The 24,447-nt window shown below is 34.9% G+C and overlaps 1 protein-coding gene across 18 annotated transcripts in view; it reads right to left on the reverse strand.

Annotated features, from left to right (window-relative positions):
* The window catches only part of Mctp1 (multiple C2 and transmembrane domain containing 1), a 367,854-nt gene that overhangs the window by 176,747 nt on the left and 166,660 nt on the right, over window positions 1–24,447 (reverse strand). For all 18 annotated transcript variants that reach the window (XM_015483699.2, XM_048811432.1, XM_048811442.1 and 15 more), the window contains 3 exons: window positions 21,767–21,937; window positions 18,805–18,935; window positions 3,551–3,737 (listed from right to left, as the gene is read on the reverse strand). In XM_015483699.2, the coding sequence (XP_015339185.1) occupies window positions 3,551–3,737; window positions 18,805–18,935; window positions 21,767–21,937 (489 nt within the window). The remainder of the gene's footprint in view (window positions 1–3,550; window positions 3,738–18,804; window positions 18,936–21,766; window positions 21,938–24,447) is intronic.

Raw genomic sequence — 24,447 nt, forward strand, 5'->3', positions numbered from 1 at the left:
TAAAGATATGCCCTTGGTACCCTGAGAGGAGGAAATACAGATCTATCTGTAATCTCATAGCCTAACTTTTTAAAAATGATGTTAGCACAAGGATTAACTCTTAATCTTTTATTGTCTTTAAACAGTTGTTTATCACCAAAAATCTGTTTAAAATAGCCAGATGACACAGTTTAGTAAAAAGGTACTTCTCTTTCCATTTAAATTCTCATAAATTAAGGGTTTTAACAGTAGGGGTTTTAGACAGCAGTATTGTAATTCCAAGGTTTGTAGGCACGTTGTGCTCCTACAGTAACAATCAAGTTTGGGAAGCTTTTTATCTGAGAAGTTAACTAATGCAATAAACCAGACAAATCCCCTACCCTAATGATGGTTTGATAGTTTTATCAAAAGATTCCAGTACTTATAATTTTTCAGAAGCAATTTTAACCAAGTTTCATCATGACTAAAACAAATATCATCAGTCCCCATGTCTGAGAACGATTTCATTCTGGTAATCTCATTCCACAGACACCCTGTCTTCTGATGCTTCTTCAGCTCTGATGTTCTGCTTCCCATTTGGAGGGGTAATTATTGTTTGATGGTTTCATTTTTCCAAGTCAGCTGACGCCCAGTAATTTATTGCAAATTTCAACTGTTTTAGGCCACTGATGCAAATATTATTACAATAAGAACTCAAAAAAAGCAAATAAATACATCAGTTTAAAAATATTACTTTAAGTAATACTTCATCAAGAGATATTTCTGTCTTGTTATTTATAGTTATTTTAGAAGGCCTCAAAACATAGATGGCTTCTGAAGCCAGAAATTTCCATAGCAGAGGAATCTATGATTTGCTGTGAATCCTTTCAGCCCTCAATAGATGGGAAAAGATTGAAATGCTCTGGAGAGGAGTCCTCTTTATTTTTTTAATGAAAGGCTGTATAATATATTTTCTCTATGGCTGCAGCAGCTGTCAGGGAGAGCATCTCAGTTCAGCTCTATTACGGGAGAGGCAATACCCCAGCCTATGGCATCGAGATGCTCTGAGGGGCCAGAGCTGATTGACAGCTTGTCACCGTGACGTCTTATTCCATCTCTGTTATGGAGAAAATTAATGTCACACCACCAGCCTTATGACTCGCTGTCATCTTAGAACCGCTCACCTTTTATCAATGCTCTAAATAACATTTCAAGCCCATCGTCTCACGGTGGACAATCCGGTCAAGGGACATTAAATCAGATGACTGTGAAATGTCATAATAAAAATGGAATGCTAACAACTTCTTCTCTAAACTAGCTCCTCTGGTTTTTAAACTGTGACAAGGGGGAGCAAGGGTTCAGCATACCCGTTCTGAGAAGGTCATACAATCGCTCTTGGTCTACTACCCATTACTACCCGCCCCCTATTGACCTTCCCTCCCTCCCTCCCCCACAAAAGAAGAAAAAAAAAAAAAGAAAAATGGAATTAGCCATCTTTTCAGAATGGGGTGATCAAATAATGGCTCACATAGGAATGTCTGTTTAATTTGTGAGACTTCAATGTTTAGCAATGAACAGCTAAACAACAGCAAAGGAGAGATTTTTCAAGGGCTGTTTCGTATGAGAGTCGGGAAGTTCATTTACTTTTCTGCACACAACCAATGCCAAATCAAATACTTAAGTTTAACCTTAACTTTTAAAAACATACATGTCCTTACAAGAAAACATAAATAATTCTCCAACATGTAACATCCTTTATATGTTTCTCCAAAACAAGGGATATTTTAGACATGATACAGCATCCATTCATTTCAAAATACATATAATAAAAAAGAAACACACCACAGCCCTAAAATATAGCTCTTTGTCCCTGTATTGCTATGAGCAATTATAACACATGTGCTATAATGATAGTGTAGTTTCTTAGCAAGTAAGTCTCTAGAGGGAGGTATAGGCCTGTGCCTGAAGTTCAAGGCTATGAAAAAGTACATTAAAATATGATTCACTTTTTAATATATTCAGCAGAATATAAGCTGAAAACTCACTGGAACATCCAAATAATATTTTAAAATTTACTGAAATAAGTAGGGGTTGAAAGAAGATGGGCAACAAATACTCAAGTTCTGAATGAAAGGAAGTCCATCCAGCAAAGAAAAATTAGATCAATAATAGATGGATTACTTCTAATTACCTGAACAGAAGTATCACCTCCATATATAGGATAATAACATTGTAATCCATTAACTACAGTATTATAATACCTAGAAGAATTTTTATATTAATATACCAATTAATTTCTTTATAATAGTTTTAACTCATAGAGTTCACTTTTGGTAACAATATGTTTTGGTACATACCAATAGTGAAATAATTTTCATAATTGCAATTATATATTAGGAGATGCCACATAATACCTTAAGCTTTTAGGTGGCTTAAAAATATATACTATTTAGCCTTGCTAAGTCACCTCTATTAAACTGTTTATGATAACACCATTGGTGGATGAGTTGAACAAGCATTAGCAGACAGCTGATTCAGTGGAGATAGCCAGAATAAATTTGCTGAAGCGCACATCCTGCTAATCTGTTTGAAGAATATTGTAGAGCATTAGTACCAGCACTTCATGTTATCTGCACAGCCTGATAAGGTACATCTTTATTAAATTCGGTTATTGAAAGGATGTCAGTCAGCAAATAGGAATATATTTTTTAAAAGCCATTCTTTGTTAGTCAGAGCTTGGTTTCATGGCTGAGTGTCTAGAGGAGACTTCTAAACACCTGGCAGCATTGTACAATACAAGCTTTGTAATTTTAAGTGGAAGCTTTTCTCCTCAGCTTCATGGGTACTGAGGCATTTACTTTTCCAAGCTTCCATTGAGAAAGAATGGTGGAGTAAGAGCTCCCCTCTCTGTTGATTCAATAAAACTACACAGTGGGAAATGCACTGTGGGAGGTTGCTGGGAAATAAAAAGATTTGGTTGCAAATGTTTGGGTTTGGTAAGATTTGTGGAGGGTAGTTGTTTTGGTGGCTCACTATTCTACCTTCTCACTCCACATTTGATCAAAGGGAAGGAAGCTCCCTTTTAATTGCACTTAATTTTAAAAAATTAAAGGAAAGAAGTGAGGCTTTTCTAAGGCATTGAAAATAAAAATCACTTCTGTGACTACTCTCTAGTTTACCAAGCTTCTAATTAACGCAAGTGCCATTAACCCCATTTTCAAACTCAGAAAACAAGGAAATCATAATTGCAACTCTACAGAGTCAATGAGTTAATTTAAAAGTAATGTTTGTGTAAACTTGACTTTATGATAAGATTCTCTGCATGATAAAATCACTGAGCAGAATCCAGAACTTGCTCTGGAGTTGATTCTGGAGAAGACTAAGGGTCTAGACATGGGTGGGTAAAAGACATGAGTGGGTAAAGCAAGTGCTCCTGCAAAGTCTGTGTGGCATTTGTATGTGTCCAGTGTTTTGCTTCTGCTGAACCTTCCATAAGACAACTTATCATAAATACATCTATCACTCAGGGTACATTGTTTACAACCTCATATAGTCACATGTGACTCCAGAAGGAGGAGAGTTACATACGTACATATCTCTTTAATATCTCCTCCCGCTCTTTCTGGTCCTCCAGGGAGTTGACGGAGAGGTCAGAGATACTGACTGTGGCAGAGGCTGTCAGAGTGACGAGCAGCACCAGGTGTCCCTCACCCTCTTCCAGCTGCAACTCCAACTTGTGTGTCTGTTCCCTACTGAGGGACGATAGGTCGACCTGGCACCTAGAAACAAATGTTTTGAATCAGCAAGTGGCTTTTTTGCCACATCAAACAGCAGAAGTGAGGGCTGCTCAGAGGTATGTGAAAAGTGAATCAATAGAAATATTATCTGGCCCACTAAAAGAAAACATTTTTCATGTTAGCTGACATTCTTCAAAAAATTCAGATCCTGGTTATCTTAGGGTCTGTAATTTCTCACTTCCTATAAGACACCCAGAAAAGGAGTTTTCTGAAATTGGAATATTATCCACTGTAACCCTATTCAGAAATGGTGAGGACTTCCCATCCCTAGGTGACCTAGGAACTGGGTTGAAGGGTCTTTGCTTCCAGAAGGACTGACATAAAGGGTCTAGGGAAGCACAAGTCTGAGTTTTGTGTCACTTTCAAAACAAGGTGTATTTCCCCCCTCATTCATAAATGTTACTAAGTAGTGAATAATAAACATACTATAGTGGTGCCATAAGTATTACATTTTGAAACCCATGCCAATTTACTCATAGTACACTCCATAAGTCTAAATAAAAGTGCCCGAATCCCCTGAAACACTCTACCCCAAGTGTTAGGACCTCACGGGGTTCTATAACTTGGCATCTCATGCTTTATTTGCCACTCTCAGAGCTGAACACCATGCAAACCCTTTTCATAAAAATGTCACTTGATTTGGAAGAAACAAATAATATGGTGACCATAAGTTCTAATAACCTGAGAAAAATGTGGCAGTCATGAATGGAAATAGCCAATGATAAGAACAAACAGGGTTCAAGTGTTATAAACACAGTGGTCGGCAATCAGGGCCAGATGAAATTCTTATTCTTTGGTTTTTGTTTGTTTGTTTTTTGGTACCAGGGATTGAACACAGGGGTCCTCGACCACTGAGCCACATCTCCATACCTATGCTGTACTTTATTTAAAGACAGGGTCTCACTGAATTGCTTAGTGCTTAGCTTTTTACTGAGGCTGGCTTTGAACTCGCCATCCTCCTGCCTCAGCCTCCCAAGCCACTGGGATTACTGGCACACGCCACCGTGCCTGGCTCTTATTCCTTTTTCATTCCTCACTCTCTTTGTTCATTATTGTTCCACTTTTAAATTAAATGTTGAGAAACTGATCCTCAAAACTTCTAATGGGGTTTAAACATCTGCTTAATGTGGGTGATTTTAGAAACGGACCCAAAATCAGACATTAATTTTTGCATATCACTTAATTTGAAGGATGACTGTGCCTAAACACAATTGGAAAGAGAGCAACATAACTATAAGAAATGAAAACCAACAGTAAGGCCCTACTCAATGCTAGGAAGTCTGTGTGTGCTAAATGCTCACTGTATTGAGAAAGCAAGAAGTTTAGATGCCAGGACACGAGAATAAATCATTCAGGGTCACTCCAGGTGAATTAGGTTAGTGTGAAATAATCACACAGACAGAATACCCTTTTTCTCTGGGCTCAGTGACGGCTCCTCTGCTCCAGCATCCACAAGGGAGGCAATCGAAGGATGACAAAAGAGGGAGGAGCACATTCTGAAGCCCTTTTATTGAGGGGAACACACTCCAGAAAATTCCACCCTAAATGAGGCAAGGGGTCAAGTTTCAGGGGGTTGAGTCTAGCTTTGTGATGTCTTGTGGTCAGCAGACTGACTGACATCTTGGAAGGCAATGCCCATCTCATTGGGTAACGCCCACACCCAGAGCTGCACCTCCCTTACTGAGCAGGGGCAAGTCCACATGGATTGCAGAGGGTGCAGTGCCAGTCCAGTACCTCTTTACTCCAAACTTAAAGACATGTGCTTAGCTTCTGTTCAGGGTGGCCCCCTACAGAGTTTTGTGAAATCTGAAAAACACCCTCTTAAAACTAGCATTTACATAGAAAACCTCTTTGTTTCTTCGAACACAACATTCATTTCAAAATACTCTATGCTGTCTCTTTAAACTTTCAAGAATTATAAAAATACATAAAATGCCTTATCTAATATTTTTATTGAAATTAAAATAAGTTTTTATCAAGAACAACAAATTGAGAGTAAAAAATATAACTGAAAAATAACCACTCTAAAGTATTCTCTAATAAAAAGGAAAGACATGAATATGGTTTTTTAGAGTTTTTTCCAATACTGGGCACAATGCCTGTGGCCTGTAATTGGTTGAATGACAGTGAATCTCTGGCTTGGATCAGAATGTAATACCAGAGAATCAAACTGGAATTGTAATCCAGACAGTATTCTTCACTTCTGGATACAGTTGTTACCCAGAATGGTCTTCTCTGGGCTTTGTTTTTTCTTTTCTTTTTTCACTCACATTGATCATGTATTCATTTTCCATGTTCCTTCTTTACTTACTCTTACATGCCACTGCCTTTCTCTTAAAAACGTCTGGACGACTTCTGGAGAATTTCCTTCTGTGCCTGCCACTTTGCACTGGTTGTGCAGATGTGGGCTTATGCTTCATTTACATCAGACTCATTACACACAATGCTCTAGAGCTGGGGAAGGTGCTGTAAGATTACTTGCTTCAGGAATTGCAAACTGGAAACTGGAATCTGATGTATAGATAGATGGGTTGTTTTTGCTGGTAGTGCACTAAATAAAGTTCTGAATCTAACGCAGTAATTTTAAATACAGGGCAAATGCCCTCTGAATTAGTTAGTGTCCTCAGTACTGCCTATTAGTTACAGCTGGCTATTCACTAAATTACTCTACCTGGTTCCAACAGACATAAGGATTTGTGATCCCTGTGCTCTTTAGTTTGACAATGAGGGAAACTGAGGGCCAGAGAGGTTAGAAGGGATTAATAGAGATCCAACAACAGAACCAGAACCTGTAACTCTGGAATCCAAGATCTAGTCTTAAGCCACTGTGCATCCCAAGAGAAAAGTGTGCTGCTAGCAATGGTTCTTAGAGTTGGTAATATCTTGATTTGTTTTTAAATAGAAAAAATTATCTTAATTTCCAAGTATATAAAATTATGTTGTTTTTATTCTAATTTATATATATGAATTAAATATATATTTTATTCTAATTTATATATACGGATATATATATAAATTAGGGAAGCAGGCTATAAGTTAAACTTTTATAAGATTATTAAGAAAATTTTGCACATTAAAGTTTTAAAACTAAGAAACTAATTAAAATTTAAATTAATGATATAAATTTATAGGGAAGATTATGCTTTTCCACAGCAAATAAAATTTCAATATTGAGTATACTCACAGAAAGGTTTCCTCTCAAGTCCTGTCCTACCTTTAGTGTCACACAATTCTGACTTTAACAATTCTAACGTGGAGAGTACTATCTACACCAAGAGAAAAGAGAATATGAAATGACTTCAAGTTTCTTTGTGCTAGTTGAGGTTATTCAAACCTGCTATTTGTCTAAAATTTGTTTAGGAGTGAGAAGCCATTTTAAATAAAGCGTCACCTATAATTAGGCAAAATAACTCAAGGATAAAGTCCGTATTGCAGCTTCACTGATGAATAGCAAATCAAACTGGGCAGAGACAAAGAATTTGCCATCCTCTTGTAGCTTTGGAATAAATATGTACAAAGATGCAACCCTTGTGACACAGTCTATTGCCCTGTGGATGGGCGTGGCAGTAATCATTGTGGGGCAGTCTCCAGTATTTGGCTCACCTGTGCTATTATGTCCTGCAGAAGGGAAGATTCACTGTAGTTTGGCTATAGAAATACTAAGTGGCCATCCAGATGATGCAGTAGAGGCACATATTAATGGTTTTATATTGTTATTAAAATTAAAATGCAAAATTGAAAAAGCAGTGATGTAATTTCATGAACTCCAAAAATACCTTCAGAGAATAGAGCCCAGAGTCAGAATCCCTTGGTTCTAGCCCTCCATTTTCCACTAATTAGTTGTATGACCTTTTAAAAGACAACTAACTTATCCTCTTGCATTTCACTTTTATCATTTGCAATTATGAGTTAATTGAACTAGATGAACTTTAAAATTTTCAAAAATCCCACAATTTTTTATAACTCTATGTTTACACTTGCTACATCTTCCTTCTCTGAAATTTCACAAATCAAATAACTAAGAGAACAAGTTTATCTTATAGGCAATGTATTGCCTATTCTTCAAATGTATTACTAAAGAAAATCTGAATGTTGGTGTAAGAAGTAATCCGATCTAATTTAATTTCAAATTGCATTACAGGAAGCACCATTCTTCCATGGTGATCTTAGAAGTATACCATATCTTAGTGAAAGTGTGAAAAAACTGGCTGTAGATTCTCCTCTTTGATTCAAAGAGCAACTCCCCTTCCATCTACCTGTTTTATATTGGAAGTTCCACATGTGTGATTTGAAAATATACCTAACATCTTATGCAACTCTCTAGGTTCTCCGGAAGCCATGTATCCTGGGCTCTCAGCTGCTTGCTTTGCCTCAGCTGCTCCTTTGGCTATCTCTCCAAAGATTCACTATAGTTTGGCTATGGAAATACTAAGTGGTCATCCAGATGATGTACCATCATCAATTGGTCATCCACCACCATGACCAATTGCCTATGCTTGGATTCTCATTAGTCTTCTAGTATAGGTGGTTATTCATTCTCTTGCCCAAAGTGGGCAGGGCCCTCCTTTAGGATACTACTGTGCTCCAGGCCTAGCTGCCACATGCGAGAAGTTTCTGTTTTCCAAAGCCACTTCTACACTTTTTGATGTGAAAACAAACAAACAAACAAACACCACACTGTGTAAATGAGATCTGGCTCCCAGATCAACTGTCAATGAAGCTGGAAGAGAACAATGCATAAATTGTCTCTTTGTGGGGCGAACTTAGATCAATGGAATAGAAGATGGAAAGGTAACTTCCATGCCATCTTTCTTCTCATGGACTGTTCCAAAACATGATTCTATATTACCTGGACCATACATGGCCAGGTGTATACTGCCAAGCAACAAGCTGTGTCTCTGAAATACAGGAAACAGTGACCAGCCTAGTAACATATTATTGTGTGTTGCTTCCTAGTCTTCCCTGACCGGGGATCTTTATCTCTCACTGAGCACTGCCACCTAATCATTTCTTTAAGTTCTGTTTGGCAAAAATCATTGACAGAGTTCACCCCTCTCAGTTATGGATGTTCAAGACCCAACCTGACCACATCCCTCCCCTGGCCTCCTACCCTATATGAAATATTCTTGGAAGTCAATAGTGCCCTCCAGGAACCACCATTAATTGTGTATCATTTGTGCATGCATCTATATGACTTGTCATTCCAGATGGCTTATAATTCTCACATTTCATGCAAGGGCTCACCGTTTCTTTGTGTTTCCATGAGGCACCCTTCTGCCTGAGATGATGCATCTACCTGTCTTTGCTTGACTAATTTTTACTAATTCTCATTAAAACAAAATTCAGTTGTTTATCTAAAACACTTTAAGGGCAAGAAAAATGTCTTATTCTCAGCATCTGGCACAGGACCTGAAATAAAATTGGTGCCTTGTATATTAAAAAAGTACTTACGGATGAATGGAGGTTCAGAGAGGCCAAAAATTTACCCATGGTGACAGTGTTTGACAGCGGCAGGGCAGGTGTAGTGCATACAGTGCTTATTCTACCACTTCTCTATCATTTCCCTAGAAAATGGTCTTATTTCTTTCTAATACTCATTCTACTCACTCATTCATTAATTCATTTACTAACATTTTAATAAATGCCTAGCTATCTGCTCCTCTGTTGGATTTTGAGAATTTGTCCCCTTCTAGCCCGTTAGTCTTTCAGAACATTATTTTCAGGACTACCACAGACTGTGTGTTTTTGAAGAAAGCTATTTGGTTTCAGAATACTGAAATTTAATGAAACTTGATTATTCATTTGTATTGTGATATTAAGCTAGTTATTTATATTCTTTGTGTATTAGGTTTCATCATTTACCAAACTGAAGATTTTAAAAATTCCCTTCTCTTTACATAGAGGTGTAAGAACACAAGAATAATAGATTAAAATGTCTTTGAAAGTTTAAAATGCTATCTCAATATACTATCTGGTTATATTATCATATTTGCCTTAGTTTTATATTACAAACTTTAAACTATGTATACCAAAACAAACTCTTCAATTAACCAAACAATAGAATAATCAAGAAAGTAGCAACAACACTGAAGAAGATTTTAAAGCTACTTTGCCTCATTCCAGAAATGAGGAAATTAGGGCTGAGAGAAACAGCAATATCAAGAGGTTAAACCATGTTTCCTGACTTCCATATCTAAACTCAACCTTCTTTGTATTTAAGAAAAGCATAATAAAAAAAAAGGAAAGAAAGAAAGAAAAAATAAAGCCTACATACATTTGGATTATTTAACCACATGAAAGGAATATTAGTAATCTTTGCAAGTGATATTTTCCCCTCTAAGAGTTGAAGGAGAAAAATCTGAGTTCTCATCTCCTTATCTTTTCCCTTGCTTTCCCTTCTGCCATCACTAAACCAGTGACCAACATTTCTTTCCAGATACAGCAGTCCCTTGATGAGCACCCTGGGTATATAGGAATGAATCCCCAGGGGTGCAGGAAGTAAATTTTGGAAATCTTTGGAATTATTTTTCATTTAGAAATAAGACAGATTTCAAGCTTCATAGAGAGTTAACATATGCATTAACACAGGTGGCCCCTATTTGGAAGGTGTCACCCTGGCCTACAATATTTCAAGGGAGGAGTAGGAGCTGCAGGACACCAAGGAGTTGACAGGGGCACCCTTCTGTGCTCACTTCCGTTCACTGAATTGCAATTCACACATGCCCTGTTAAGTGGATTTACGGATTATATAATCTGGTTCTAACTAAACTAATCCTTGCAAAATGGACAATTGGCTTTAAAAGATCCCAGCAAAAGAACTGTGGATTGAAGATAATGCTAATTGAACATGCACAAGTGAACAGCAATGATAAACAAGAATCTGCAAAGCTAACACTTCCACTCCTACTCGAACTCCTGTTAGCCACATTAGGATTCACAAAACACTGGTGGTACAATCAGATCTAGCAAGACCTCAGCTCAAACAATCTAAAATTATCAAGGAGAATATTTGCAATAGAAATTCATACCTAGGCTTTTGACAATGAAATTCTTAGTGTATTTTATGTCTTAAAGTACTAACTAATGAATGGTATTTTGAAGCCATTATGATTAGCAAGATGTTTAAAATGAAACCTTCAGAATAGAAAGACAAGCCTCCATAGATTTTCTTCAGGGGAGTGGATTTTAAAAAAATATAATATTTTACATAATTTTTAACCAAATTTAACAATAAATTTCCTGAAGCTCATTGAAATTTCATATATGTGAACTACTTTACACTAGATAACAAAGAATACATAATATAATATAGAATCTTATAAATTAGTATTACACATTTACCTCCTTGGAATATTTGCATTTTAAATAATTCACCACATAACTGCTAAAGTGTTTTCAAGTTCATGAGTATGCAAAAGTTTTACACCATCTCTGACATTACAAAATGATAAATGCTGTTACTACCTTTTTGTTGTCAGAAGTTGCCACTTTTCAATTGTCTTTGGGGAGATTGCTTTATCAGAACATGCTCTGCAAACTTGTAGAATTCCCTATTCATTGACTTGAAGGTAAAGCATTTAATAATTTCTGGTGCACAGAAATTATCTTGGAAACTTTGTCCATTATTACAGAAATATTGTGATGAATATAAATTTTATAAGAAAACTTCAGAAGGAAAATAGTAACTCATGAAAAAAGGGATTAAAATATATCCAGTGTAGGTTGAGTTCATGAAAAACCAAAACAAAAATCAATGACACTCTCTAGTCTTTCTTTATTTAAATGTTGTTTATCTCCCTAATGAACTGTCCACTCAAACCCACATAAGAAAAATGTAGAATATAATGATTTCATGAACAAAGACTGCTTTATTTTAGAATTTTCTGACTAGCTGTCTTTGTGCTTTCAAATTAATAATGAAGCAGAATCATTCTTGTTCTTTTTTTTTATTAGTTGTCTTGTTCTTATTTATGTAGGAAGTAAAGGATCACAGTAGTTTTGGTGTCACAAATAAGAAATGTTCAAAATCAGAATCTCTAGACTGTCAAATGCACAAAATGACCTTCAACCTTAAAAAAGCACTAGTTTATTTAAGATTCAAAATCAAAGGCTATTTTCCTCAGCTCCCCACACTAAACCTGAAAACACATTCAAGTACACCTATACATCCACATTCTTTTCACCTCAGCTTTATATACAGAGCCACAGATTTATTTTTATGGCTGTAGAATTGGAAAGCATTTGTTTGTCACCCATAAATTGCCAATTTAGAGTAAGTTTTTCTTATATATTATTTAATAAAAATTTGTTGAAATTAAGTTTTATACTCAAGCTTACATTTGTTAACACTTTGTTGCATTGGGCAGCACCAAAGCTTAGTCCCTGATAACAACACAACAAATAGAGTCAGTAGCAATCCACGAACTTAAAATATATGTACCCCAAGTCAATGCCACTGTAAAGATAAACATGTATTTCCACACTAATAAATAATGTTGTATATCTTCTGTGTTGGGTTGCAAATAACTCTAACTAAATAAAATTGCATGACATGGGATTTACATACTCTGTACATTCATAAAAATAACTTGTTCTCTGACAGCACCCATTCTTGGCAATTTACCACAGCTGTCAGCATCCAGTTTGTTCAGATTACTGCTCTGCATAAAAATGTAACAATCATGAGGATTTATTAGCTGATTATCTTAAAGGTGGCAGTCCATCTTGCCAGCCAAAATGCAGGTGATCAGAAAGTTAAATAATTACCTGCAGATTAACATTATTTCACCTTCACTTGAAGTTTGTAGTTCAGCAACAGGTAATATTTTTTTTTGTTCAAACTTTGCAATATAGTGTACATCTCCTAAGTCGGTTTACTCTGACTACTTGGCATCTTATTAAGCACATAAAGGCTTCAGGAGAACATGATGAATACAAGAATGGTAAAATGAGGGTGAACTTTAGAAGCAAGAGACCTGTGTCTGAGTCTCAGTTAATCCAGTAACTTAATAACTGACCAACCTCTTAATCAACTTTGGCTTCACTATTTGCATCTGTAAAATTGGTAAAATACAGATCCCACTGTTTACCTCCTGATGTTGTGTTAATGTTTGTAGTAATGCCTTACAAGTTGTAAAGCAATTTATTTATTTATTTATTTCCATGCATGGTAAATTTATTTTTGTGTAAAATTTAAAAACCAAAAGTCATTAACTTCTATATATCATGAAAATGAGTTGTGAAAACTCTTAACAAATTAGGTATGGAAGAAACATACCTCAACATAATAAAAGCCATATATAACAAGTCCACAGTTAATATCATATTGAATGGGGAAACACCAAAAGATATCTGAGATCTGGAATAAGACAATGATGCCCACTTTCAACAATTTTATTCAACAATTTTACTTAAGACTGTAAGTCTTAGCCAGAGTAATCTGGCAAGAGAAAGAAATAGAAGGCATCCAAATTGGAAAGAAGGAAGTCAAATTTTTACCCTTTGTAGATGATATATCTTATATATGGAGAATCCCAAAGACTCCACCAAAAAACTATTAGAAAAATAAATGAATTCATCACATTTTCAGGCTACAAAGTCAAACGCACAAAAATCAGTAAGGTTGTTATATGCTAACCAAGTTATCTGAAAAAAAAATCAATAAAATAATCCAATTTATAATAGTTTCAAAAGTAAAATACCTAGGAATGAATTAAGCCAAAGAGGTAAAAGGTCTCTACAATTAAAACTATCAAACTTTGATGAAAGACACTAAAGAGAAAAAATACAAAAATGTAGAAAGACATCTGTGTTCATGGATTGAAAGAATCAACTTTGCTAAAATATCCATACTGCCCAAAGTAATTTATGAATTCAGTGTAATTTCTATCAAAATACCAATATTCTTTACAGAACTAGAAAAAACAATTCTAAAATTTATCCAGAACCACTCAATCCCCACCTAGCCAAAGCAATCTTAAGCAACAAACAAACAAACAAATAAATAAAAAGGAGGTATTACACTGACTTAAAAATAGAGTACAAAGCCATAGTAATTAAAACAGTATGGTATTGAAATAAAAACAGACCTAGACCAATGGAAGAGAATAGAGATCCTAAAATAAACTGATTCATCTGGAGCTAACTTATTTTCAACAAAGGTGCCACAGTAGAGAAAAGACAATCTCTTCAATAAATAATTTTGGGAAAACTGAATTTCTACATGCAGAAGGATAAATCCAGACCTCTGTCACATTATACATATGACAGTTGACTCAAAACAGAAGGTGTTAATATCCAGACTACATAAGAAACTAAAAAACTCAATAATGTTGTTGTTGTCATCATCATCATATCCAATTCAAATGGGCAATATGCCTAAATAGAACTATGTAGACATTTAGCAAAATAAGACATACAAATGGCTAACAGGTATGTGAGAAAATGCTCAACATCACTGATCATCAGGGAAAGGTAAATCGAAACCATGATGAGTTATCATTTCGCCTCTACAAGAATGGCTACTGTTAAAAAGACCAAAGATAGTGAGTGCTGTTAGAATGTAGAGAATAGGGAATCCTTGTGCACCACTGGTAGGAATGTGAATTACCACTGTCATTATGGAAAACAATATGGAGCTTCCTCAAAAAATTAACAATTGAGCAACCACACAATCCAGCAATCTTACTCCTTGGTTTATACCCAAAAGAAATGAAATCAGTATGTCAGAGGCAACTGCATTCTTATGTGCACTGTAGCACTATTCATGATAGCCAAGAAATAGAAGCAACTTTAGTGTCCATGAAATGATGAATGGACAAATAAATGTGGAATATTTATGCAACAGAATTACATCATTCACAAAATGGATGAAATCCTGTCATTTATGACAACATGGATGGAATTGGAAGTTATTGTGCCAGGTGAAATAATCCAAGCACAGAAAGATAAGTAGTGCATGATCTCTCCAATATATGGAATCTGAAGAGTTGATCTCATAGAAGTTGAGAAAAATCATAGTTTCCAGAGGCTGGTGAGAGTAGGAGGGTGGGAGGAATAGGGAAAGGTTGGTCAGTAGGTGCTATGTTATAGTTAGTTAGCAGCAAGCAGTGCTGGTGTGCTATAGTACAGTAGAGTGACTGTAGATAATGAAGTGTATAATTTTAAAAATTCTATAAGAAAGGATTTTGAAGGTCTATACCACCAAGAAATGCTAAATGAGGAGATAGATAGGTTCACTTTGAATTAAACAATGATATATACATTGAAACATAATGAAGTACCCCCAAATATGTACAATTTTTGTATCAATTGAAAAATGTTATGATAAAAGTATCTTGGTAATGTATGGGTTGTGTTCACCCCCAATATAACAATTCAGTATTTTTAAGTATTTTTCAGACACATTTATACTTTAATTCACTCTTCTCTTTTGTATTATATCTACACGTATTTCCACAATCAAACTGAAAATTTATATCTTCCACTAAGTTATGTTGTTTTAATAGCCATTTCTTTCATGCCCAGTGTCAGATCAATTTTTTTTTTGGGGGGGGAATGAAGTCATAACTTCCAGTATAAAATTAAGCTACAGGAATTTAAAATTAAAATCCAGGAAATAATAAATATTATTATGTTCCTATTATGTGTCAGATTTTTATCTAGATATTGAGTGAATAAAAAACTAAAAAATTCCTGCCCTCATGGAGCTTACATTCTAGTGAGGGGAAATAAATGATAAAATAAATAAGTGAGATGTACAGTATACCAAATGATGGCTACTTCTACAGAGAAAAACAGAGCAGGGCAGGAGAAAGGGGATTTTGATTTTAAACAGACTTGGTATGGATGCCTCCTTGACATGATATTGTACACAGATCTTAAGAAGGTAAAAAGGCAAGGAAGACAGGTATCTGAAGTAAGAGTGGTACAGAGGGAAAGTTATGGGGTAGGGAGTGTCTGGTGTGCTCAAAGAACAGCACAGAGTCTAGTGCGGCTGGGAGAAAGCAGAGGGCAGGAGAGGCAGATTGGGAGAAATGTTCAAAGTAGAGGAGTAACAGGAACAGATCATGTGGAGCATCATAGGACTCTGTGAGAACTTCTGCTTTACACAGATTAGGATGGGAAACAAGTAAAGGATTCTGAACATAGGAGTTAAATTACTTTATTTGTGTTTTTAAAATATTACCCTGGATGCTTCATTGGAAACAGAGTGTTGTGGAATAGGAAGGGTGGAAAGAAGAACAGAGGCTTTTTCTATTGTCCATGTGAAAGCTAACGTTGCCTCAACTAGAATCATAATGGTAGAGGTGATGGAAAGTAGTTACTGTAGTTTGGATCTTGAATGTCTTCCAAAAGTCTTTGTGTTGAAGGCCTGTAACCAGTCAAAACAACTTTTCTCTTTGTAAAGTTGATTATCTCAGGTGTTTGTGGCAGGTGATAGTGGCAGAAAGCTAACAGTTGTAAATTTCGAATATGTTTTGAAGGAAAAGTTAGCAAGTTGCTGATGGCTTTGAGGAGAGTGAGAGAGAAAGGAGTAAGACATGACTATAATATTTTTTATGTTAACAACTAACATAGGAAAAAAGACAGGTTTAGGGGCTGGGGACCAGAAACTTAGCTATGTACATGCTAAATTGGAGAAATCTGTTGGACAGTCAAATGGCAATATCAAGCAGGGAGTTGGGTATAGGAACCTGGAGTTGAGAGAAAAGTTTTGAAGTGGACCTGCACATTGTTAGTTGTCAACCTATAGGTCATGTGGAAAGCAACAGAATGGATAAAGGGTAGGCAGAAATGATGCCCAAGACCTGAGCTCTGAGGCTCTCCAGAACTACAGCATGAGGGAGACGAGGTAAAAAATCAGTGAGGGAAACTAGGAAGGAACATGCAATGAGGGAAGAGGAAAAAGAAGAGAATGAGGCCTCCTGGAAGCCAGGTAAAAATGTTTCAAGGAAACTTCTCAGCCAAATGTAGCACAGGTGCTGGGTAGGAAAGAGGAAGGTTGAAAACTGGCCATTGGATTAAATATCTTGTCATTCAGAGGTGACCCTGGCAGGAGCAGTTGTTGGGAGTTTAAATGGGTTTAAATGGGAATGTAAGGGATAATGTTTACTGTTAAAATACTTCTGAAAGTTGCTTCAACACTCCAGATTTGAAAATGGCCATTATGTCTATACCTGTGCTCTTGTTTCTGTGCTCTAAAACTTTTGAGCTCAAATTGCTTTCAGAGGCAGTTACATTTGGCATACGTTAAAAATTGGAATTACTTGTCTTACTCTGAACTTCACAAAACTTTCTTAAAATTCTCAGTTTTCTAGATCTTGTATCCACTCATCTATTACTATTCTCTAAATGTCTGCTTAAATGTAGACAGATACTTAGAAATAAGGTGAAGTGAAATAAACAAGTCCACCTCTCTGCCCTCCACTTCTGCCCTTGAAGAATTCATAATATTACAAAGTGGGGAAAAGTATCAAATGAGCCGAGAAATTTCATACATACCAAATTTGGAAATTCTTCCCAAAGGAAAAAATAAATATAAGTATATTTGCATTATGAAAAAAGTAGAAAAAGGGATAAGAAGAACTTCATATGTCACCAGAAGTATGAGAAGCCAGTATAATTTAGAGTATAGTTGCCTTCATTATTTTGCCAAAATAAGGAAGCTTGACTATCAAATAATGAGATTAAGGCAGAAGGTTATACATGAAAGCAACTTTAATTATCTGATACCAAATATAAATAATGTTGCTATAAACGATGAAAACGAATGAATCATTCAGGGAATAGTGAGATTTCAACTCCTTGAAAGAATTCATAGCATACTGAGGGAGACAGAATCATAAATACAAAATTATAATTAAACACATTTAATGTGTTAACAGATGTACACCATTACCTAAGCTAGTGGTACACTGCTAGGAAAAAAAGACTGAACTTTCAGAAAACTCTGAAAAATAGTGTTTTACTTATCGGAAAATTTGCAATATAGAACTTTGCTTTAAAAATGATTGAAATATAGAATTGTATTATATTACAGTGGTGTTGTCCCAATTTCATTTTATAAGTAAAATATTAAAGGTTAACTTAAGTTGATCTTTCACCTCTTGTATGATGAAAGCTATTGCTTAAAACATGCATATGAGAATCATAAAAAATGAAGAGATAAGTGTGTTGGACTGGATTCTTGTTGTACTTTCTTAGAATAAAATTTCTTTTATCATTAGTATGTATGAATTTTCTTTAGATATTAAGTTTGAAGACTTGAATTTTATGTGAACTACAGTGAAGAAGGATTTTTTTTAAACTAAAAAATTCTGTACACCATGCTTTATTACAGTATGGGCAGGTTTTCAAGTGTTTTGCTTCAAAAACACATATACAACTATTGAAAAATATAAAATAGTCTAAAACTATTTTCAAGTTTTAGACTATTTTATATAATCTCATGATTCAAGTAGTCATTCAAAATAATCTTGACTTTGTAAAGAAATGTCAATGTAAGCCTCTGAATAGTTGGGTTTTTTTCCTGTATTATCAGATTAACATGGACCTGCCTCACTTACATGTTTCCTTCACTAAAACTTGGAAACTCTTTAGAGATTTATGAACTCCTAAGAGATTATAAAGATTCTCTCCCTTGTAGGCAGTTGTAGGAAATAATGCATTTTATGGTTACAATATGCATTATGAAAATAAATACTATGTTAGATCACTTTAAAGACTATGAATATACTCTTTGTTTCTTTAAGTATCTCATATCAGATGAAATTCCTCTTTTTCAACTCCCATAACTTCTGTGCACAATATCTGTGACATCTGGAGAAAATTTCTAGATGCTGAATTGGAAAAGCTTGTGTCCATCGACTAGTCAAAACTGCCACCTACTGGTCAGTCTTTGAATCTTTTTTTTCCCCTTCAAATATTGCTTTACAATGGAGAGAACATTCCTTTAAAACAACAAAGATAATTTACAATATCCAGATTTTTAAAATTCAACAAAATTCAGCCTCTTTAGGGTGAACCAAAAATAACAAATTGTACAGACCTGCCAATAAAATCATCCCTTTTCCCAGCATCTTTGTCCCATGCAGTAATATCAATGATTCCTCCTCTTTCTTCATAAAGATGAAAATCAAATTGTTCCCTCCACTGAGGATTCAAAGTTTTTGGCATAATCTGGAAAACCAAAAGGTCATTGTTGTCTTATTAATATTAGCCTTTAAAAACTTAACTTGAGACCTTAAATCAAACTTAGGTACCAACTGGAAAACTATGTAAGTGTGCTATTTGAACCAAAGATTCCAGAAAAAAATAGAAATCAGTCATCAGATCTCTAGCATCTTTACTGATGAACAGATTCCAAAGGATGTGTCCTGAAAAAATCAAAAGTGACCCTCAATTTTCTTACATAACAGATGAGAAATATAAATTATGTAGAAAAGCTAAATAGATCACTATTTACCTTTCATATCTATCACTCAGACACTAGTAGTTATTCTAAATAATTATAAATTGTTACTAGATGAAGACATAATTCATAGTTATCCCATTATAAATGAAGACAAGGATTCTCAGACTTTCTTTTTCCCCTTACTCCCCACACATTGGAATCTTCAACAGAGTACATGAAAAACAGAAAATGAATTTCTATGAGAGCAGAAGAGAAAAGCAAGTAGATTTTAGTGGTCAGGCAAACTTTTACATTAGATGTATTATCTTCATTGTACATATATGTGTGTTTGTGTGTGTGTGTGTGTTCTCGTGTTGCATATACAAAAAGATCCATGTAGTTCACTTTTATAAATTCAAGTATTCAGATAAGAAATATAGCAGAATCAATAATAAACTATCCTACAGTGACACAATTTAAAATTCCATTCACCATTAGATTAAACAACACTCATATTTGTTTCTTAGCAGGAGGGTGTGCCATGGCTTTTTCTTTTTGATGTATGACAGGCGGGTCTTCAGATATAAAGAGTTTGAAAGCTATGAAGTATGTTATGTGCAAAGGTAATATAAATGAATCACAATTTTTAAAAGTTCATAATGTGAACTTAATCAGCAATAGATCATGGACAGAAAGAGCAAAGAAAGACACATGTCCATAGTTGGGTTTCATATTTCATACCTAAAGAGCAAAACTATAAAAATAAGTAATTTTTTAAGCCTACTAGAACATAGAAATGATGCTAATTAAGAAAAGGTAAGATTCAAGTGGGCATAGATACCTATTTTTGTAGAGGGAACAACCTTAAAATTTGTTATTAAGCTCCATATCAGAAAAAAATTACTGAAAGGCACTGGCTGAATGCTAAGATCATTCAAATATCATTGGGCTTTGATGAATTCCTATGGTATTCTGGTAGTGGGAGGGAGGTGGTATTCTTACTTGTGTGGCTATAAATAGACTTAACTTTTCACTTTTCTTCTTTAGGATTGTCTTCCTTATATGATTTCCTTCGGGTCAGAAATGATTCATTTCTATTCCAGGTGGGCATTCGTAAGGTAACCTGCTTGCTAGTGGTGCTCACTGCCTGCTAACAAACCAGCACTATGATATTTCTAACAACTTTAAGCTCTCATGAAAACTTCTTGGCCCAGAAGGGGAAAGCTGTTTATTAAAAAAAAGTATATATGTGACTATATGACCAATATGATTCTGCAACCTGTATACTCAGAAAAATGAGAAATTATATCCCATCTGATTCAAATGTATGATATGTCAAGGTCATTGTACTGTCATGTGTAACTAATTAAAACAAATAAAAATTTTTTTAAAAAAATCCCTGAAAATGATGACATCAAGGCAAAGGAATTCTCCTCAAAATGGCCTATGATCTTTATTTCAGGATGGAAATAATCACTGGTCCCAAGCTATCTATGAATATCAGCTGTCCAAACTGACCAGTAAAGAGGTTAAAATTGGATATAATGCAGATAAGATGTGCTCAAAATACAGTTTTGGATGCTATGACTTTTACTAATTACTATTACTTCCATCCATAATATATAACTAAGGTTATTTAATATATTATTATTAAGAACATCATTGTTACCACACAATACACTTCCTCCTCCTACTGTTATATTTCTTTTTCCTTTTGCTTTTCCCATTTACTGATTATTTATAATGTGTGAGGGAGAACTCAAAGCCCTTTACATGAAAAACATATATTCATTTAATCTTCTCAATAACTTTTTTTACTAGGCCTTATTTTAATTCTAGTCCTTATTTTAATTGTTACAGATGGGAAAACTGAGGCATGGAGAGACTATGTAACTTGTGCTATGTGCTATGATACAGCATTGATAGTGGCAGTAGGAATGTGGTCATTTATTTCTCTTTTTTCGGGGGAGTGTACTGAGGATTGAACTCAAGAGACACTAAACCACTGAGCCACATCCCCAGCCCTATTTTGTATTTTATTTAGAGACAGGTCTCACTGAGTTGCTTAGCACCTTGCTGTTGCTGAGGCTGGCTTTGAACCTGCAGTCCTCCTGTCTCAGTCTCTTGAGCCACTGGGATTACAGGCTCATTTACTTCTTAGATAAATTTAGAGCCTTGTGATCTACATTGGTGTAAGTAAGGTTGGATAAAATGACTCAGAGTAATTCACAAAGATTTATGGCATGTAAAATAATATTAAGAGCCAATATTCTCTAGGCACTTTATATGCCAGCATCAACTATGTTCTGTCTGGGCTATTGTTCCTTTTTTTTCTTGTAGATCCTCATAGGTATGCTAAGAGAGACTTCCCACCATCATTCCTGTTATAGATGAAGAAATTGAGACATAGAGAATTAAGCAATTTACCCAAGGTCACTTAGCACATAAAGTAAGAAATGCAACAGAATTGTTGGTTTTGTTTTTCTGACATGATATTCAAAAGTTCTCTTAAGCATTTCAAAGTATACCCAGCATTTTCAATTCCTAAAGCATGGCTGTTACCAGCCAATGCCTTCTCAACATTGATAGGAACAGAACAGAGAAAATAGAGAGCTACCTTGCTCTTGTACTTCTGATGCCCAAGCCGGAATTTCACATAAGGGTCACTCAACCCATTGGAATCCATCGCTTTGAGGTCTCGCCCCTCAATCAAGGTGATGCTGACTATCCCTCTCCATAGGTGGGATTTTCTGTGCTGGTCTGACAGACGTAAACTTTGGGTCTGAAACTTTCACAAAGAAATGTGAGTTAGGTTATTTTGTTTTAAACTCAAGTATATCATTTGGTCTTAAACTTTCCCCGACACAGTTTTTCAAAAAATAAAAACTAAGCAGCTACATTTTTAAAAAATAAAAAAATGGAGTATTAATTATTTATTAGTTATAAATTTGTTAATAAATTGTATCATGACAAATTTGTTGTGTAGAAGAGGTTAGTGCTCAAATAAAGACAGTCTAGCTTTTCATCTCTTAAAATTAGAAGATGTAGATAGTTTAAGAATATCAGAGAATACTTGCATTCATGTCAAATATGCCTGTTAAAAGATGTTTAAAATAAATATAAATATCAAAGACCATATCTACACTGTGATATTTAATTTTTAATTATTTATGGGTTTTGATGAGATTTTTCATGTTATAAATGGATTTTATGGGTAGTTTTCAGTTATAAGATCAGTTACAATTCTATTTGGATAATTTAAATACTTTCTTGCCACATTAGGAGAGAACTGAGTTTCAGCTCAATAGAGAACTATTTAAGGTAATACAGAACACAAAACAAAATCAGTATACCCACTCAGGATATTTTACTTATGTCTGAAATTTGCATCACAAACATTCATTTTTTAAATTACAGACGTGATTTATATTGGTGAGTATATTTTGTATTCATTTCTCACTCCAGTATTTGAACATTTTCTTTAGAATTTTTTATTATACTCAATTCCAAATCATAATATTCAAGCCAGTGAGCAAAATTAGAATTTTTTAAAATTAGCAAGTATACTACAAATGACCGTATAATATCATTTAACTAAATAGCATATGAAAAAAAAATGGAGAAAGTATTTAAACACCAAAACATTTTAAATCTAGATTCAGCAACAAGCAGTATTATAAAAATATTGTTTCCTTCTAATCATCAATCATGTTTTTCCCATGTAGTTATTTCATAAAGAAATTCAACATCCCTCTGACTCTTACAGTACTGCAACTTCTAAATTACAGATGAGCTCTATTTGCTATCTAGTCCCTTCCACATTAATGTAGGAAGTTACAGCCTCTTTTATATAACTCTTCCTGCCATGCTGACTTCTTCATTTCTCATACCATACAGCAATGCCAGTCATTCTTACATGTCATCCTTAAAAGTTGTGCACTTCAGGTGCTTTTACTAGGAAAACGAAATCAATGTTTTTCAAAAGACAGTAGTTCTAATCCTTGAACTTTTCAATGGAAACCTTTCTAAATCACATTGTATATTTTCCTGTCTTTTTGAATAGCAAATTTTAAATGTTGGTCATTTCTGTCTTATTAAAATCAACATGCCTCAAGAGTGTTCTGAAGGGCAATGGAGGTTCATGGAGCCCCAGAAAGTTCCACAGATCTCTGCCCATTTCAGTTAGAGTTCCCTCTGCTCCTATTCATTCTATATATAGGTATTGGGTTTGCACATTGGCTTTTGTTTGAACAAAAGACTTCTCAGATTAAAACAGAAGTTCTCAATTAAAATTGTTCAGAATTTGTTGCACCAAGTGATGCCAAGTTATTATTCTTTTTTATTTATTTATTTTTTAGTTTTAGGTGGACACAATATCTTTATTTTGTTTTTATGTGGTGCTGAGAATCAAACCCAGTGCCTCATGCATGTTAGGCGAGTGTGCTACCACTTGAGCCACATCCCAGTCCCCCAAGTTATTATTCTTGTTGTTGTTGTTTTCATTCTAAGATTTCATGCTATTTATTACTATATAATACAGCAGTAGGTTTTGGTGATTGATTGACTGATTGATGATTGATTTATTGATGTAACTTCCTCTGCTGATATTCAGATGGCCTCTAACAGCATATCTTAGAAATGCAGGTTTTAAACTCTGGATCAGAAACATTTATTAAGGAATATGAGTGGCATAGGAGGAAAAAAGGAAAACAAATATGGTAAATAAAAAGAAATAGTTATCTTAGCAAAGACCAAAATAATTAATAATAGAGCTTTAGAATTTAGAAGCAGTTATATGTTCATTATACATTTGGCTTTCACTAAATCCCCAGGAAGAGGAAGGTGAGGCTTCTGCCCGTTTTTTTAGATGTGGAATTTGCTGTTCAGAGTAGTTGAGCTAATAGATGGTAAACATGTGACCAGAACCCCAGTATTTATGGCCTTTATTCACCCAACACAGGTGTTTAGGGTAGAGGTTCTCTCATAGGCTTGAATGCTGCCATAAGTAACACTTATTTATTTATTTTTGGTAATAGGGATTGAACTCAACACTTTACCACTGAGCTACATCCTTAGCCCTATATATTATATTTTGATACAGGGACTTGTTAAGTTGCTTAGGGCCCCATTAAGTTGCCGAAACTGCCTTTATACTTGTGATCCTCCTGCCTCAGCCTCCCAAGTAGCTGAGATTACAAGAATGCATGACTGCACTGGGTAAAGGTAGCCCTAATTTAAATATAATGTTGCCAAGTGGTATTCCCCAGTTAGGTGGGTTGATTTTGAAATAACATTCTA

Source organism: Marmota marmota, unplaced genomic scaffold (genome assembly GCF_001458135.2).
Source record: "Marmota marmota marmota unplaced genomic scaffold, marMar, whole genome shotgun sequence".
In the NCBI taxonomy this organism is placed as follows: domain Eukaryota; kingdom Metazoa; phylum Chordata; class Mammalia; order Rodentia; family Sciuridae; genus Marmota; species Marmota marmota.